The following is a 17,361-nucleotide window of genomic DNA, read 5'->3' on the forward strand; positions in this document are numbered from 1 at the left end:
GGTCCAGTTCCAACTCCTAAACCCGAAATAAAGAGCCTGGGCGTCTGGCTAGACCACAACCTGACTCTCCCAAGTGCAAGCCAGCAAGACAGTGGCAACTTTGCTTCGGCCTGATCAGAATGGCTAGGAAAGTGCTCCCTCTGCACCCTCCCCAAACTAAGAAAACCATGGTCCAGTCTATTCTGCTCTCTAGACTGGACTATGGCAATGCTCTCTATCTGGGAGCCCCCACCTCGGTAATCCATAAACTACAGGTCCTCCAAAACTATGCAGCCAGATTGTTTTTTTTTTTTTTTTTTTTTTTTTTTTTTTTTTTTTGAAAAACCTTTATTGACGTTTCAATCATTTACACGTATGGGCCTACAACCCCCCGGGGCCGGCCGCTAAGCAATCAGAACAATAAAAGCACATGTAAACACAGGCGGCACCTCGGAGAGCAAAGTCTACAATACAGTATAGTCCGGCCAATGAGCCGCTCAGGTAGGACACCAGGAGAGAAAGGGTTTTTCATTTTATAATAAAACAAAACAGTAGGATCAGGTGCCAAACAGTTTCCCAACAGCGATAAGGGGCAAGGATAAGAGACGCAAGCAGCAAGCAGCAATACATTGAATCAATGGCGCAGACACGGGAAAGTACGGATGGGGAGAAATATCAAAGATAGTTGCGCCTACAGGTCCCCGTACCTAAAGCCCAGCGAACCCCCCGGAAACTGTGGCACACATTAAGAGCAAGCGATTCACAATAAGAGAGGTGTACCGCGCTGATCCCAGAAAAACAAGCAAAAAGAAACAGAGAAGAAAAAGGAGGCCATGGAAAAAGAGATAAAGACTAAAGAGTCCCCTCCCCCATCCCCCCACCCTGCACCTCTGCGAATGAGTATGGCCCCACCCCCCAGCAGTGTGCCTGTCGCCCTGGAACTAGACCCGAAATATAGAAGAGACAGGGAAAAAAGGAGTAAGAAAGAGCCCCCCAAACGGGGGGGCGGAAGGAATGTAATAAACTGGAGGAGGGCCTTCAAAACATACCCCCGGCTTCTCCCTCCCGCACGGTGAAGTCTCCCCACAGCAAACAATTAGCAGCACCAAGTTGATCATATCAAAAAAGGAGGGGGGGAGTGGGGAGCATTATGCACCAACTATGCGAATAACCATGAGAGCACGCAACCATGAGTCCGCCTGTCTACTAGGTGACCACTCCCGAAGGATCAGCCTCAGCCTTGACCGCTCTTTGCGATTCTGCCCATGCCTGCCCCTCGACCCAGCACCATGTCCGATGTCCCAAGGTACAGGAGTGTCCAAAAACAGTCGGGAAGCGACGCACACAGGTGGGGTGGAAGTCTCTGAGCATCAGCACGGACCGCTTCATGGGGGGGCGTCTTTTCCAGTGCTGCCCCAGGATCTGCACTGCACACAAGGTCCAGACAGGCTGAAGCAGTCAAATGAGACACACGTTGCTGGAGTCGTCCCTGGGCCGCCGGAGACCGCGCACGGGACAAGGCCACCATCTTCCGCTCAGGTCCAATACCTCCGGAGCAGATCAAGCCCACAGTTAGCCGACCACACGGTAGCATACTGTCCGGAGTGTCCGGCTGTACACTAATCGCGGGGGGGGCCGCAACATCTTCCTCCTGTGTGCAGTGTGGAAAGCCACTGTGTACTTGTGGACCAGCATGCCGCCACTGTCCCAACGCTGATACCACACCATCTAGCTTCCTCCCCAGGACCCCGGCGCCATGAGCCAAGGAGTAATGAAGGGCACCAAGGGCCTCCAGGAGGTCGCCGTACCCCAGAGCAGCTCTCTCCGATCGCTCTGCCACACTCCCGACCGTCACACACCCCCAGTCCCGCTGCGTCCCAGCGGACAGGATGGTAGGCTGCATAGTGACAAAATGGCCCCTGGGAAGGCCCGACTCGTATTGGGGCCAGGACCCCGGGACCAACGCCTCAAGGTCCACGTCGCTGAAGACAGGGATCCTGGGTGAGGAACAGATTCAACCGTTGCGCGGTCACGGGCAATAGTCGTCTCCGCCACGGACCAGCTCCCGCAAAAAGCCGGGAGCAGCCCGCAAGGATCAGGGCGAACCAGGGACGGCGTCCGGGCAGCTCACCGTCAAAGGCAGGGGCAAACACCACAGAATCCGAGAATTGCACACCCGGGCATGTCCTCGGTCCGCAGCGCTCAGCAGGGGGGGAGCGACCACAGCAAAATGCAGGCCGAGGGGAGCACCACTCCGGCGGACCGACTCCACCCAGTCACCACAGGCCGCTGTTGTTAAACTGCCGCCCGGCCAAGGCGTCCACTCGAGGTCCCGGCTTCGGGACCGCACGGGCCGCAAAGTTCAATCGCTGATTTCTCCGGCGGTACTGCAGTCAGAAACCTCAGGGTCACACGATCGGTTGCCACTTTCGTTTACGAACACGATCTCGTAGCGCAGAATAAGGATCTCATGCAGGATATCCGTGCGGGATGCGGAGGTTCACGGAGCCGGGAATCTACGCTGCCGTCCCGGTCGCCATCTTGGCTCCTCCCCCCGCAGCCAGATTGTTGACGGGAACTTCCAAATCAGTCTCTGCAAAACCCGCCCTCAGCCTCCTTCACTGGCTACCAGTAAAAGAGCGAATCAATTTTAAATCACTCTGCATTGTTCATAAATCCCTCCAAGGGACAGGCCCCCCCCTGATCTCAGCCATACAAAGCCAGGAGAAAGCTTCGCTCGGATGGCCTCCATCTCATCGCTACCCCCAGAATCAAACCAGCTAGAAGTGGCTGCAGACTCTTTTCATTGAATGCAGGCAGATTTTGGAACGCCCTGCCACTCCATCTCCGAAATGAACCTAGTCACCGCACCTTCAAGAAACAGCTTAAAACCCTTCTATTCCCTTAATTCATTCATTCTGTCTGTCCACTCGCTCAGAACTCCTGCCTAGCGCTGGGAGGCCTCCGGGTAGCCATGCGCTTTACAAATGCCCTTTTCATTTCAAGTACCTTCATCACTGGTAAACCATCACCTCAGACAGAAGAGTATTGGACCTTGTCACTTATGGTCATACCCTGGAGTTCACGGAGACCCCACCAACAAATCCCCCAAGAGGAGCGCACCTCCCTCGTCTTCACTTACTATGGAAGGGAACGTTCTTAATGCTTGCCAAAGGAGCAATAGAGAAAGTCACACCAAGTGCATGGCCCAGGTAGCAATGGCACTCAGGAAACAAGGTCATCAGGTATTACCTTACATATCCGACTGGCTGCTAAAAGCTTCAACCACAGGACAAGCTGCCAGAGCAACAAAAGCCTGTCTCTTGCTTTTTCTCAAACTGGGCATCACTGTAAATTGGCGAAAGGCCATTCACCAGTCCCAGTCAGACTATGACATTTCTTGGAGCAGATCTAGACATGATACCGAACAAAGCCTTCCTCTCCCAGGACAGACAAGCTAGGCTAGCACACTTGGCTCAAAAAATCACAAGAAAACAGTAAGTTTCTGTGAGACTGTACAAGTTGCTCCTAGAGATCATCTCGTTTGCAATAAATGTGGTCCCGTTGGCGCACCTCAAGATGAGGCCATTAGGAGAGGAACTGCAGCCTCCAATGGACACAGTTGGAAGGATCCTTTGTGACGGACAGCAATACCAATTCTACGTCAGACTATTCCCTCTCCCAGGATCGTGGGGAATGCCCTTTTGAAGCGCAGGTCGGTATCTATGCATACTCTTTTCCTCCCTTCCCACTGATTCCCAAGGTGCTCACCAGGATGAAGATGGGGCGCTGTTGTCTCCTATTGATCGCTTCCAAGTGGCCCACGCAGCACTGGTTTTTGGAGCTTCTCCTCCTCTCGGAGAACAAGCCCATTAATCTTTCTCCACCGCCATCTCTCCTGACATTGAACCAGGGTCAGAAATGCAACCCGGATCCAGACTCTCTCCACTTGTACGCATTGTTCCTGAATTCGATGAGTTTTGGAACTTGGAGCGGAAGGCACAACTAAAACGTTCAGGTTAAAGTGGAAAAGATTCTGTCACTGGTGTCAACAAAACAACTCACACCTGTTCTATACCTTGTTTACTCATCAGTCAAAATTTCCCTTGCTGTACTTTCAAGGAACGGACGTTCGGCACAGGATCTATCCCCCTGTTCTACAAGGCTCATAAAAAACGTAATGAAAGGACTCTTCAGAGCTTTCCCACCAGTGCAAGCTCCTCCTCCAGAATAGCATCTCAATGTGGTTCTCTCACAACTAATGAAACAACCTTTTCAAACCCATTGATATGGTTGAATTAAAGTTTCTCACATCTATTATAAGGGTTAGTGAGATACAGACCTTTTCCACTCAGGAACCTCTTGTTTGTTTCACAGATGACTTGGTGCTTCTCAGGACGAACCCAAAGTTCTTCCCAAAGGTTCCTTCTCAACTCCATCTCAAGGAGCCGGTCATCCTTTGAAAAAAAATTCCCACACCAGTCACACCTGCTGAGCAGGCTCTTTATACTATGGACATCACGTGCTGTCTCAAATTTTACATTCACAGAACTAAGCTCATTCACAAGACTGATCAGTTACTTGTAGCTTATGGCCAAGGTCGTCAAGGCACAGCAGTGGCAAAACCTATGATTGCAAGATGGATCTCTGCAACAATTCAGTTTTGCCATTCCAAAGCAGGCAAACCCTTAACAAGAAGAGCTAAAGCTCATTTGACAAGAGCACTGTCCATTTCCGTTGCTCTGTTTGCAGGCATTCTGCTGGGGAAAATATGCCATGCTACGACGTGGAAGAGCACCCACACCTACACAGCACTACTGCCTGGAATCGGCGCCCCAAAGTGACACAGCTATTGTTACGCCATTTATTCCAATAAAAGGAACCCCCCCCCCTCTTAAAAAGAGGAGTTTATTTATGTTCAAATCAGATGTTTCCGGCAATGGTGTATTGCTACATCTGAAAGAAACACGTTAGATTCCTCACCTTAGAATATCCCCAGGCGTCAGACTGGATCCGGAAGATTTTTCGTCAGCAATACCCCTTGCGCGTCGCTAGGCGTCATCTGCGGCTCCGCGTCCGTCGTTGGCGTCGTGCGCCGGAATGACGTCGTCGGAGTACTTAGACGCCGCCCTCGCGCGCTGACGTCAGTTCTTCTTTTTTCCGCGCCAGTAAGCGCAGATCCGGGAGAGCTACCCCTTTAGTCACTTTTAGACTAACTTTTTCGATCTTTTTTGATCTTGTCAATCGACTCCGGTGCCGGTAGGATGCCTGGTTTTAAAGCCTGTGCTGACTGTAGCCACCTGATGTCGGTTACGGACCATCACCGCCGGTGCCTTTACTGCTTGGGCCTCGACCACGACGCGGAGTCGTGTTCCGACTGCAAGGCCCTGACCTCGAAGGCTAGACTGGAGCGGTCCCGTAAGCTTCTCGAGATCCGCCACTCGGCTCCGCGCGTCGCTCGATCCCGGTCCAGGAGGAGGTCCAAGGATCGGTCGCGGAGCCGCAGCCGACGTCACCATCGGTCGTCGGGATCCAAGTCTTCGGGTAAGTCGAAGCATTCCAAGAAGTCCAAGAGGCGACACCGCTCTTCGGACTCCCCTCGCCGGTCGCGCGACTCGGCCGAGGGTCAGGGTGGTTCCACCCCCGCGGCTCCGGCGGAGCCGCAGGCGCCGCGCACGTCCCCATACCCGCCGGTCCCTGGAACTGACGCGACGCCGGCGGAGGTCAGTGCCTTCCTCTTGGCCATGAGGAGCCTGGCCCCGCCGTCGGCGCCCGCTGGCGCGCCTTCGGGCCCCGCGGACCCGACAGGGCTGCCTTGCCTGCCGGTGGCTCCGGCCCCGGCGTCGTCGACGGCTCCGGCCTCGACGCCGCAAGCGCCCGAGGGACCCGTTCCCGAGTCCCTGCCGACGCCGGTCGACCTCGTCACGCCTCCTCCGCTGGCGTTGACACCGGTGCCACCCCCGACGCCGACGTCGACTCCGCTCAACGTCGGGCCCCAGTTCAGTCCCACTCCGGACCCGGCGCCGCTACGGTGTCGATGGACGCCGCGTTCAGCGCCGCTAGAGACACACTATGTCTACCGTCCGGCTCCGTACCTTCCTCCTGTATACCAGGAATCGGATGATGGGGACAACTGGGAGGGATCCGAGGATCCTATGGCCGCTCAGGCTCAAATGTCACAGGACTGGGCAGATGAACTGGGGGAGGCCAGTGGCCTGGATACCTCTCCAGACACTGGATTCGTCTCTCCTCCGACTGTGGCTTCGGAGGAGGGCGCTGCTTTCTCTGTGGTGCTGCGCAAGGCGGCCGCAGCCCTTGGGCTCGAGCTGCCTGCCGTGGCTGAGGTGCTTCAGTCTGCAGCAAGCTCCACTGAGCCTCTGCTGCAATTCAATGAGGCCCTCATTGACGTTCTACAGGGCACCTGGTCCAAGCCCTCCACAGTCCCTCCTGTGGACAGGAACGTCGCCAGGCGCCACCGCCCTGCTCCGGGCGACCCCAGTTTTCTGTCCCAACACCCTACCCCTGAGAGCCTGGTTATCCAGGCCTCCACCTCCCAATCCTCTTTCCCGACAGCCCCGCCGGACCGGGATTCCAAGAGACTAGAACAGTTTGGCAAGAAGCTGTTCTCCTCCCTTAGTTTGGGCCTCCGGTCTTTGAACACCGCTTGTCTCTTGGACCGTTATTCCCACTCTCTGTGGGATGCGGTGGAGGACGCGCTGCCCCTGTGTCCGGAGGAGGTCCGGACACGACTTACCCAGGCTCTGGCCGATGGGAGGGATGCCGCGCGACATGCTATACGATGTGGGCTTGACACCACGGACTCGCTGGGTAGGGCCATTTCTACCACAGTGGCGCTTAGACGTCACGCCTGGCTGCGGTCCACGTCATTTTCAGGTGATGTCCAGAGCACTCTCATGGACATGTCCTTTGATGGCACTCGCCTTTTTGGCGAGAAAGCGGACAGTGCGCTGAACCGCTTTAAGGACTCCCGGGCTACGGCCAAGTCCTTGGGCCTCTCGGCCCCGCAGTCGCAAACTTCCGCCTTTCGCCCCTTTCGTGGCCAAGGAAGGGGTGCCTCCTCACGTACGCCTAGCCACCAGCCGCAGACCCAACCTGCGCGCGGTCGTGGACGTGGTTTCCGCCGAGGCGGATCTGGAGGTCGACTAGGTCAGCCCACATCCACCCCGGCAGCATCCGCCTCAAAGCCTTCCTAGTCCGAGCTTTCAGGCCCATTCCACGCCAGTGGGCGGCAGAGTTCGCCATCACCTCCTCCACTGGCGGTCCATCACATCGGACAGGTGGGTGCTGCAAATCGTCCGAAGGGGCTACTCCCTCCCCTTCGAGACGACCCCTCCAGCCATGCCACCGCAGCACCACCGTATCTCGGGGGATCATTTGAATCTTCTCCACGAGGAAGTTTCGGCCCTCTTGGCCAAGGGGGCCGTCGAGCGCGTTCCGAGCCCAGAAGTAGGTCGTGGTTGTTATTCCCACTACTTTCTGGTTCCCAAGAAGGGCAAAGGGGGCCTACGCCCTATCTTGGACCTCCGGAACGTCAATGCCTTCCTCCGGAAGGAGAGGTTCAAGATGTTAACTTTGGCTCAGGTTTTAGCTGCCCTAGACCCTGGAGACTGGATGGTAGCGTTGGACTTGCAGGACGCATATTTCCACATCCCCGTCCTGCCGGCCCACCGGCGTTACCTGCGGTTCACGGTGGGCCAAGAGCACTTTCAGTTTACCGTGCTCCCCTTCGGCCTCACCAGTGTCCCTCGGGTGTTCACGAAAGTGATGGCAGTGGTGGTCGCAGCTCATCTGCGCAGATCAGGGGTTCCAGTCTTCCCCTATCTCGACGACTGGTTGTTGAAGGCGGGCTCGCCCCAGACAGTCGTCTCCCACCTCCAGACTACGGCGGATCTCCTGCACTTGCTGGGATTTTCCATCAACGTGCCGAAGTCACACTTGAGTCCCTCTCAGAAGCTCCTCTTCATCGGAGCAGTTCTCGATTCGGCGCAGTTCCGGGTCTATCCACCGGAACAGCGGGTCCGGGATATTCAGGCCCTGATTCCCATCTTTCGGCCTCTATCCTGGGTTTCGGTCAGGCTAGTGTTGCGGCTTCTGGGGCTGATGGCCTCCTGCATCCTACTAGTGCATCACGCCAGGCGGCGCATGCGGGCTCTGCAGTGGGACCTGAAGTTTCAGTGGGCCCAGCATCACGGCGACCTGTCCGACCATGTCTTGATCTCGGAGGGCACTGCACAGCAGTTGCAGTGGTGGCTCACGGACCGCGATTGGGTCAAGGGCAAGAGCCTCTCCCTTCCCCAACCGGAGCATTTCGTAGTGACGGATGCGTCCCTCCTGGGATGGGGTGGCCATATGGGAGAGGCGGAGATCAGAGGCCTCTGGTCTCCGGCGGAGTCTCGTCTCCACATCAACCTGTTGGAGTTGAGAGCGATCCGACTTGCACTGAAAGCCTTCCTTCCCTCTGTCAGGTGAAGTGTCGTGCAGGTGTTCACGGACAACACCACCGCCATGTGGTATTGCAACAAACAGGGCGGGGTGGGGTCGTGGACCCTTTGTCAGGAGGCTCTGCGCCTCTGGACATGGCTGGAACACCAGGGCGTCACCCTGGTGGTTCAACATCTGGCGGGCTCTCTGAACGCCAGAGCAGACGAACTCAGCCGCCGGTGCATGATGGATCACGAATGGCGTCTGAACTCCGAAGTGGCACAAGGTCTCTTTCAGCAGTGGGGAGAGCCTTGGTTAGATCTATTCGCCACCGAAGAGAACGCGCAATGTCAGCAGTTCTGCGCGTTGGAATTTCCAAGGCGGCACTCGCTCGGCGACGCTTTTCGTCACGAGTGGAGTTGCGGTCTGTTGTACGCCTTTCCGCCTATACCACTTCTGCCCAGAGTGCTGAAGAAGATCAGGCACGACCGGGCCCAAGTCATCTTGGTGGCTCCGGATTGGGCACGAAGGTACTGGTATCCCGAGCTACTCAGTATGTTGACCGATCCTCCGATACGTCTGCCCCTTCGGGAGGATCTTCTGTCGCAGCAGCAGGGGACGGTCCTCCACCCGAACCTATCCAGCCTCCACCTGCATGCGTGGAGATTGAGCGGCGGCAGTTGATGCCATTTGACTTGCCTCCTGAAGTCTGTGATATCATTCTGGCAGCCAGGCGTCCCTCCACAAAGACGGTATACGCCTGCCGGTGGAACAAATTTGTGGCATGGTGCACAGCAAAGGCTGTGGATCCCCTTTCCGCCCCTCTTTCTGAGGTTCTCCTCTTTCTTCTTTCTTTGGCCCAGCAGGGCTCTGCCCTGGGCACCTTGAAAGGTTATCTTGCTGCCATCTCTGCCTTCTTGCGGTTTCCTGATCAGCCTTCTCTTTTCAAGTCCCCTGTAGTTACACGCTTTCTAAAAGGCATTACTCACACATTCCCTCCTGTCCCTTTTGTAATGCCTCAGTGGGACTTGAATCTTGTTCTCACATTTCTAATGTGCGCTCCCTTTGAGCCTCTTCATAATTGTCCTCTTCGTCTCTGGAGACGCTTAAGACTGCTTTTCTGGTAGCCATCACCTCGGCTAGACGGGTGAGTGAGCTCCAGGCTTTATCTTCAAAGCCTCCTTTTCTGTCTGTTCATCCGGACAAGGTTGTCCTTCGGCCTCGTCCCTCCTTTCTTCCGAAAGTGGTGACTCCATTTCATCTTGGGCAGTCTGTCACCTTGCCCACCTTCTTTCCGCCTCCGCATCCTTCTAAAGAGGAAGAGAGGCTCCACCGTCTGGACCCAAAATGTGCGCTCTCCTTTTATTTGGACCGCACAAAGCAGTTCCGGGTGGACGACCAACTTTTCGTTGGATACGTGGGTGCTAAGAAGGGGAAAGCTGTGCACAAACGGACCATCTCTCGGTGGGTCGTTTTGGGCATCAAAATTTGTTACTCCTTGGCAAAAAAGGACCCTCCTGTTGGGCTGCGCACCCACTCTACTCGGGCCACAGCGGCTACTACTGCTTTGGGATGGGGTGTCCCTTTGCAGGACATCTGTCAGGCGGCGACGTGGGCTACGCTACACACGTTTGCCAGGCATTATTGCCTTGACAGCCAAGTCCGGAGGGCTGGCTTCTTTGGCCGTTCTGTCCTCCAGGACTTTCTGGTGTGATCTTGGTTCGCAGACCCACCACCGGGGATGGTATTGCTTGGGTATCTATTCTAAGGTGAGGAATCTAACTAACGTGTTTCTTTCAGATGAACAAGTTACTTACCTTCGGTAACTATGTATCTGTAAGAAACATTAGTTAGTTAGATTCCTCACCGACCCACCCATCCTCCCCGTTCTGCTACTGACATCTAGGGTTAAGGTTATCCTTTTCAGGCCCCTAGATTTTATTTTTGGCACCAGTGTCGGTCTTTGCATGGCTCTGCGTTCCTGGCGCGGAAAGCTATGTACAAGAACTGACGTCAGCGCGCGAGGGCGGCGTCTAAGTACTCCGATGTCATTCCGGCGCACGACGCCGACGACGGACGCGGAGCCGCAGACGACGCCTAGCGACGCGCAAGGGGTATTGCTGACGAAAAATCTTCCGGATCCAGTCTGACGCCTGGGGATATTCTAAGGTGAGGAATCTAACTAACTAATGTTTCTTACAGATACATCGTTACCGAAGGTAAGTAACTTGTTCTTCATTGTTTATTTGCGTTCTTTATCTAAACGTTATAAACTTAAATGCTTATGTTCTTAACATATCTGCCTGGATATTTAGAGATGTGTATATGTTTATATGATATGTGTCGAAAGGTCCTATTAACCTCTACAAAGTGTACTTTTTTTACCCACCATCCTCAAAGGGTATTTCAGTTATCTACGGTAATCAGTTATCTACAATACTGCGTGCTATTCCGATTCAAGCATGTGAATCTGCGAAAGATCCAATACTGGATAAGAAAATAAGTTACTTACCTGTAACTGCAGTTATCCAGTATTGGTATCTTTCATAGATTCACATGCGACCCACCCACCTCCCCTGAGAGGCTCCCCTTATCATTAGTGACATTATTCCCACTTGTGCTTAAAAATCTGAGCAAATCAGCCTCTCATGGGAGTGTTCTTGAGGGTGCTATGGCCTGATTGGTAATAGTTACGGTTTAGTCCTTTTTTCAAAAAGAGGACATAGATAGGCTATAAGATTTCATGGCCTAGTGCCATTTTAGCCTAAGCTAAGTTAATACATACTGCTTTACTATGGTACCGTGGGACTCTCACGTCGATGACGGGGAATGATTCAAGCATGTGTATCTATGAAAGATACCAATACTGGATAACGGCAATTACAGGTGAGTAATTTATTTGGACTCCCAAACAGTGGGTTTAAATATTAAAGTATCAAAGTTTTTACTATTTTAAAAAAAGGCAAGAGCTTGGAATTTACACGTTCATCATCCTGCACTTGCAGTGTTATAGATATTGGGCTCTATGAACTGGTTTGACCTACTTGCTGCACTCTTGTGATATCACAGATCTCAAGTTCTGCGTGCTCCTGTTGTCACGTAACCCTTATCTTAAACATCTGTAGTGTTGATGGACATACCATTGGCTTCGGCATGTCTTCTTCGTGCAACCCGCGCTCATGACGTGCGTCTCTTGAGGGGTCATGTCAGTTGTTTATGTGAAAGGCCTTGTGTGCCAGTTATTGTTCTGCATCCTGATTGCTCCTGCCAGAGGGCTGCTTCAGGTGTCACTGCTACGTAGGTCATGATTACTTAAAGAATTATATGGCCTTGGTTCTTTGTGTGTAATTATTCTCATTGTCATTTTCAGAACAAAAAGAAGAAAAGCAAACCTAGTGCAGCAGATGCAGCCAGCAGCGTGACTGATTCCAGCAAGCAGGCATCTGGAGAAGAGGAGCCCTGTGTGATATCCCCAGAGGGGAGTGGGATCAACGGCTACCATGTCAATGGCCTGGCCAATGACACAGAGTCTGTGGACTCACTGAGCCAGGGGCTCGACTCACTGTCCATTGACGCCAGAGACCTTGAAGACTCGGACTCCATCACACTGGATGGGTTTGATGGGACAGGTGAGAAGGGACAACCAAATTCAGTGATTCTTAACCTGTGATCAAGGGACCCTTGATGGTCCGCAATGTCTATTTAGGGCGGAGTCTGCGGCTATTAATAAGATGTAATATGAGCTGATTAATAAAGTATTTATACATAAAAAAGCAAAATTAAAGTTTTAAAGCGTTCTGTATGTAAGAAGACATTTGAAATTAGAAGCTACAAACTAGGTTGGTGTCATCTTGATTTGTCGGAGCAACGTAAGTACTGCAAACGGAATCTACTACGGACTACTGATAGCCGCAATAGAAGCAGCAATGGTATGTGCTGAAAAAGTGCATGCTGTAGGAGCAAAAAAGACAGTGATACGCTAGAGTCTAGCATATTGCTTCATATTTTAGTAATAAAGCATCATTTTAAAACCCTCAGCCTTTCCAATTAAAAGTAAAATTTCGATTTTCACTTACTTTGCTTGTAACTTGAGTAATTTCCATAATTTGTGTATCTGTTTCATGTATGAGTGCTTTTATGTACTGTGTTGAGGATCAAATCATAGAAATCACTTAGGTCTGGGTTCCCCGGCTTCCAGTAGTGATTCATTGGGATCCTTGGAAGTCAAAATGTTAAGAACCGCTGGCCTAGTAAACAGTGTCACTGGACCCCAATTTGCATCACTTTCAGAGCATTGTACATCGCTGCACTTCATGTGTGACAACAATGTTTAACTCTGAGCACTTCATGTCGGCTATAATTGACAGACAAAAAATTATGTTTGTTAAATCTCTCTTAATTGTCATGATGTCCACAGATCGCATGCCATTATTAATCTTTGCTCTTGAGCTACTCCCAGTCTGCAGGTCTGAGTCAGTCAGATCAGTATTGTTTTTAAGAGGGACACACTTAATTACTGGGAACTAAGTTCTTTTATGATCTGGCTTGGCTTCTCTTACCAAGTTTTGTGCATTCATCCTGCGTGGTTTCTGATTTTCTGCAGCTCTAATGGTCTGACTCCGATCCAGGCAATGGTGTTATGTATGTATATTCTTAAAAAACTGTGACTGGGAAAAGTGACTAGCACTGTGGATTTGATTTCAAGAGCAGCAGTTTTCCCCCCAAGCCTTAAGTAATTTTATTGAGGCATGACACAGATTCAGGTGATTCCCACTTGCACCCACCACGCTGAGTTTGTGAAAGTTTAGATGCAGCTGTCTATCATGGTTTACAACCTACGACCTCATGACTGCGTGCTTGTCTATCCCATCTGATATCCCTGTGCCATTGCCTATTGCCACTCGCTTCTACTTATTTATTTATTTTAGAGGTTTTGTATAGCGCTGCCTAGACCCAGGGGTATCAGAGCGCTTTACATGGGTATGAAGGTAGTAATGGCATAAAACAATATCTCAATTACATGGAATATCAACAGATTAACAAAAGAGAAACAGCACAAGTTTACACATATCAAATAAACAGATAGAGCAAAAACTATATACATATATAACATAGATATGGGAGATCAGATTTTGAATTATGATATTAGATGGCATACCAACAGGTTAACAAAAGAGAAACAGCATGAGTTTGCTCATATCAAGTAAACAGATAGATAGAGCAAAGGCTATGGACCTATATAACATGGATATGGGAGATCAGATTTTGTATTATGGTATGAGATTGAGATGAGCATAAAGGGCAACAGGTAGTAAGTAGTTGGAAGTGAAAATGGGGGAGGGGAGCAGATGTGGGGAGGGGAGAAATTTGGTTGGAGAATTGGAATGGGAGGGAGCGGAGGAGAGCAGTGGGGGAGGGAGCAAGACGAGCCAGTGGCATATAGAGTGAGGGGAGGAGGGAGACAGTAGGAGAGAAGAGGGGGACCAAGATGGTGGGAGGGGGAATTCAGGGCGCAGGTTATGACCCTCAATATTTATTGAGGAGGTGCATTTTGAGGTCTTTTTTAAAACTGATGTAGGAAGGGTTACATTGCAGGTCTTTGGGGAGGGTATTCCAGATGTTTGGGGGCATTCCCGGAGAAGGAGCGAGATTGTGTGGTTTTCTTTTTAGCAGGGGTGGGATGAGGAGGAGAGCGTTGGTGCTTCTCATTGGTCGTGAGCTGCCCGCTTTGCTGAGTTTATTGGCGAGGTACAGCGGTGTATTTTGATGGAGGGCTTTGTGCGTAATGTAAGCAGTCTTGTAGGAGGATCTGCCTTCGATGGGAAGCCATTTAAGAGTTTTGAGGACTGAGGAGATGTGGTCAAAACGTTTGCAGTCGGTAATGAGCCTGGCTGCAAGGTTGAGCACAGATTTGAGTGGAGCTAGATGGACCTTGGGGATTCCGGTGAGGATGGCGTTGCCGTAATCAGTTCGCGAAAGGACCAGTGATTGGACTACTAATTTAAAGTCATCAGATGGAATAAAGGGTTTAATTTTCTTGAGATGCCGGAGAGTGAAGAGGGCTCCTTTAGCCGAGTTTTTGATGTGGACATTGAGAGTTACCAAGAGATTTTACTGAGTTGGACAAGGAGAGTGAACAGTTGAGGGCATTAAGGTCGTAGATCCAAGTTTGGATGGGGAGGGGGCTGTTTTTAGGGGAGAAGAGAATGATTTCAGTTTTTTTAGGGTTGAGTTTGAGATGATGTTAATGGAACCAGGATTGGATCTTAGTGAGTTTGTTGTTAAGGTGTAGGACATCTGAGTGGGATTTGATCTTATAGTAGAGTTGGGTGTCATCAGCATAGAGGTGGTAGTTGATTCCAGCTTGTTTTAGAATGAGGGTGCAGGGTTCCATAAAGAGGTGAGAGAGAGAATAGATCCCTGGGGGACTCCTAGGGAGGCCGGTGTGGGGTTTGATAGGCGGTCGTGGATTTTGACTTGTTGTGTTCGGTGTTGGAGATAGGAGACCCGTACCATTAAGGGCAAAGCGATCTCTGAGCAAATTAAGTAGGGCAGAGTGGTTAACTGTATCAAATGCTGCGGAGAGATTGAGGAGGATAAGTAGGCAGGTCTTGCCATTATCGAGGGAGTGGTGGATGTCATCAACTATGTTTAGCATGACAGTTTCGGTACTGCAGCCTCTCCTGAAGCCTGATTGTAGGGGGTCCAGTAAGTTGAAATTTTCGATGTTTGTCTAATTGGAGCAGGGTACATTTTTCGAGGGCTTTGGAAAGAGGAGGGAGGTTAAAGATGTCATTCGGGTCAGCGTTAGGGTTTTTAATAGTGGGAGTGATTTGTCCCAGTTGGAGTGGGATAGGGACACACCCCGTGGCAAGGGAGATGTTGATGATTGTAGTCCAAGATGGGGCGATGATGTGTTTTAGGTCTTGGACAGGATTAGAAGTGAGGGGTTCTTTAGTATGAGAAGACTATTTTAGTTTAGCAATGTTGTTAAAAACTTCGAGCTCAGTTACAGGGTGGAAATTATTCCAGGAGGCATTGTTTTTTAGTTGTGAGTTAGGGTGGTTGGTTTCAAGAGGTGTAGTTGTGGGTAAGTGTGGGGAGTAGTTGTGGGGGGTTGTAGTAGTAGGTAAGTGTGAGGAGTAGTTGGGGGAAGGAGTAGTAGCGGGAAGGAGTAGTAGCGGGCACGAGTGAAGTGGAATCGTGGTAAGGAGAATAATGTATGAGCTATTGAGGTAATGTCAGGGGTATGTTGGGAGTTGGTTGGGATCCGAGTTAAAAGGAAGGATTTATCTATTTTGGGGATTTTTTTTTTTTTTCTGAGAAGTTGGCAATTTCTTCGCATCTACCAGTCTAGGCCGTCGGATTTGGCGGGGCGGAGGTTGTTTGGTTACGAACCATGTTGAATATTTCTCTGGGTCTGTTTTTGGCCTGATCAAGTTGTGTATGGAAGAAGCATGCCTTTTCATTAAAAATGTGTTTCCTGTATGTAGATCTAGCTAATCTGAGGAGTGCCAAATGTGAGGGAGAAGGATGCTGTCTCCATGTTCTTTCCATCAGTCTTAGTGAGCGTCTTTCACTATTGAGCTCTGAGTTAAACCATGATTTGGATGGGATATTGCTCTGATTTTTTAGTTTAGAAGGGGCCATTTGGTCTAAGACTTCAGTGATAGCTTTATTAAAATATTCAGTAAGCTCATTTACGTTTTGGGAGAGAGGAGTGAGATGAAGTTGAGCTTGGAGTTTAGACTCCAGTTTTCCAGGGGGGCTAAGATTTAGATTTCTGGTCCATTTCCTAGGTTTAATGACTTTAGTGGGGGAGGGTGGGGTCGTGGTAGCATTGGTGAACAGTATGAGGTGGTGGTCGGACCAGTCGATGGGCATAATATTGGACAGAAAAGCCAAGTCACTATTGGTAATAATGGCGTCCAGAATGGCACCTTTGGTGTGGGTTGGGGACTGGCATAGTTGTTTGAGGTCATTAATCTCAAGAAGATTGGTGAGGAGGATGATTTTGGATCATCAATGTCATTCCAGTAAAGGTTAAGATCTCCATGGAAGAGATTTTTTTATTTAGATATTGAGGATTGTGTCAGAAGGTCGGATAGTTCCTCAACCAAGGGAAGTGGATCTCGAGGAGGGTGGTAGATATGTAGATGAATTGGGTGGGAACCCTTTACTTTTAATTCAGCTTCAAGGTATTCGAAGGTAGAGTGATCCAAGTTTTTAACAAGGGAGAACTGAAGTTCATTTTTGAAGATTATGGCTAAGCAACCCCCTATTCTGTCGGGTCTGTCTTTTCTGAGGATGGAGTATCCGGGGGGGGGAGAGTAAGTCAAGTATGCTCGTTGAGTGGTGATTGAGCCAGGTTTCCGTGAGGAAAGCGATGTCAGTGGTTTTGCTAAGGATAGTTTCAGAAATTTCAGTTGCATGTCGGACAGCAGATCGACAGTTCACAAGCATGCAGGAGAGGGATTTGGGTTTACTTTTGGGGGGTGGGCAGGAGTGGGTAGTGGTGAGTTGAGGTGGGGGTCTAGGGAAGACGGTGGAGGAGGGGATTCTGCTAGTCCCCAGAATTACGGGAATGTTAGAGTAGGGGAGGGTAGGATTGTTAATTGAAGAACTAGGATAGTAAGAGTTACATAGGTCAATAAGGTTGAAAGGGGAAAGATGGCTCACGGTGCGGCGAGGCTATGGATATGGCAGCGGAGAAGAGTAGTTTTCCAATGTTTGTAGTTAGTGGGGTTTTTTGGGCCAGAGTAGGGGGAATTTGAGCGATTGAGGAGGGTTTTGGAGCTGAGGTAATTAAAGTCCTCTCTAAGTCGAGTGAGTTCTAATGTCAATGCGGAGAGATTGCGTTCTATGTTGAGTAGTGTCTGGGTTATTAGAGTGAGGGGGAAGACAGTTGGGGAGGAGGAGGGGGATAGGGAATGTTCTATG

At 50.8% G+C, this 17,361-nt stretch overlaps 1 protein-coding gene across 4 annotated transcripts in view; it reads left to right on the forward strand.

The window, feature by feature from the left end:
- The window catches only part of SPATS2 (spermatogenesis associated serine rich 2), a 432,511-nt gene that overhangs the window by 150,731 nt on the left and 264,419 nt on the right, over positions 1–17,361 (forward strand). For all 4 annotated transcript variants that reach the window (XM_085600260.1, XM_085600261.1, XM_085600259.1 and 1 more), the window contains one exon: positions 11,792–12,050. In XM_085600260.1, coding sequence (XP_085456386.1) covers positions 11,792–12,050 — 259 coding nt within the window. The remainder of the gene's footprint in view (positions 1–11,791; positions 12,051–17,361) is intronic.

This window comes from Triturus cristatus, chromosome 4_2 (genome assembly GCF_964204655.1).
Source record: "Triturus cristatus chromosome 4_2, aTriCri1.1, whole genome shotgun sequence".
Lineage (NCBI taxonomy): Eukaryota > Metazoa > Chordata > Amphibia > Caudata > Salamandridae > Triturus > Triturus cristatus.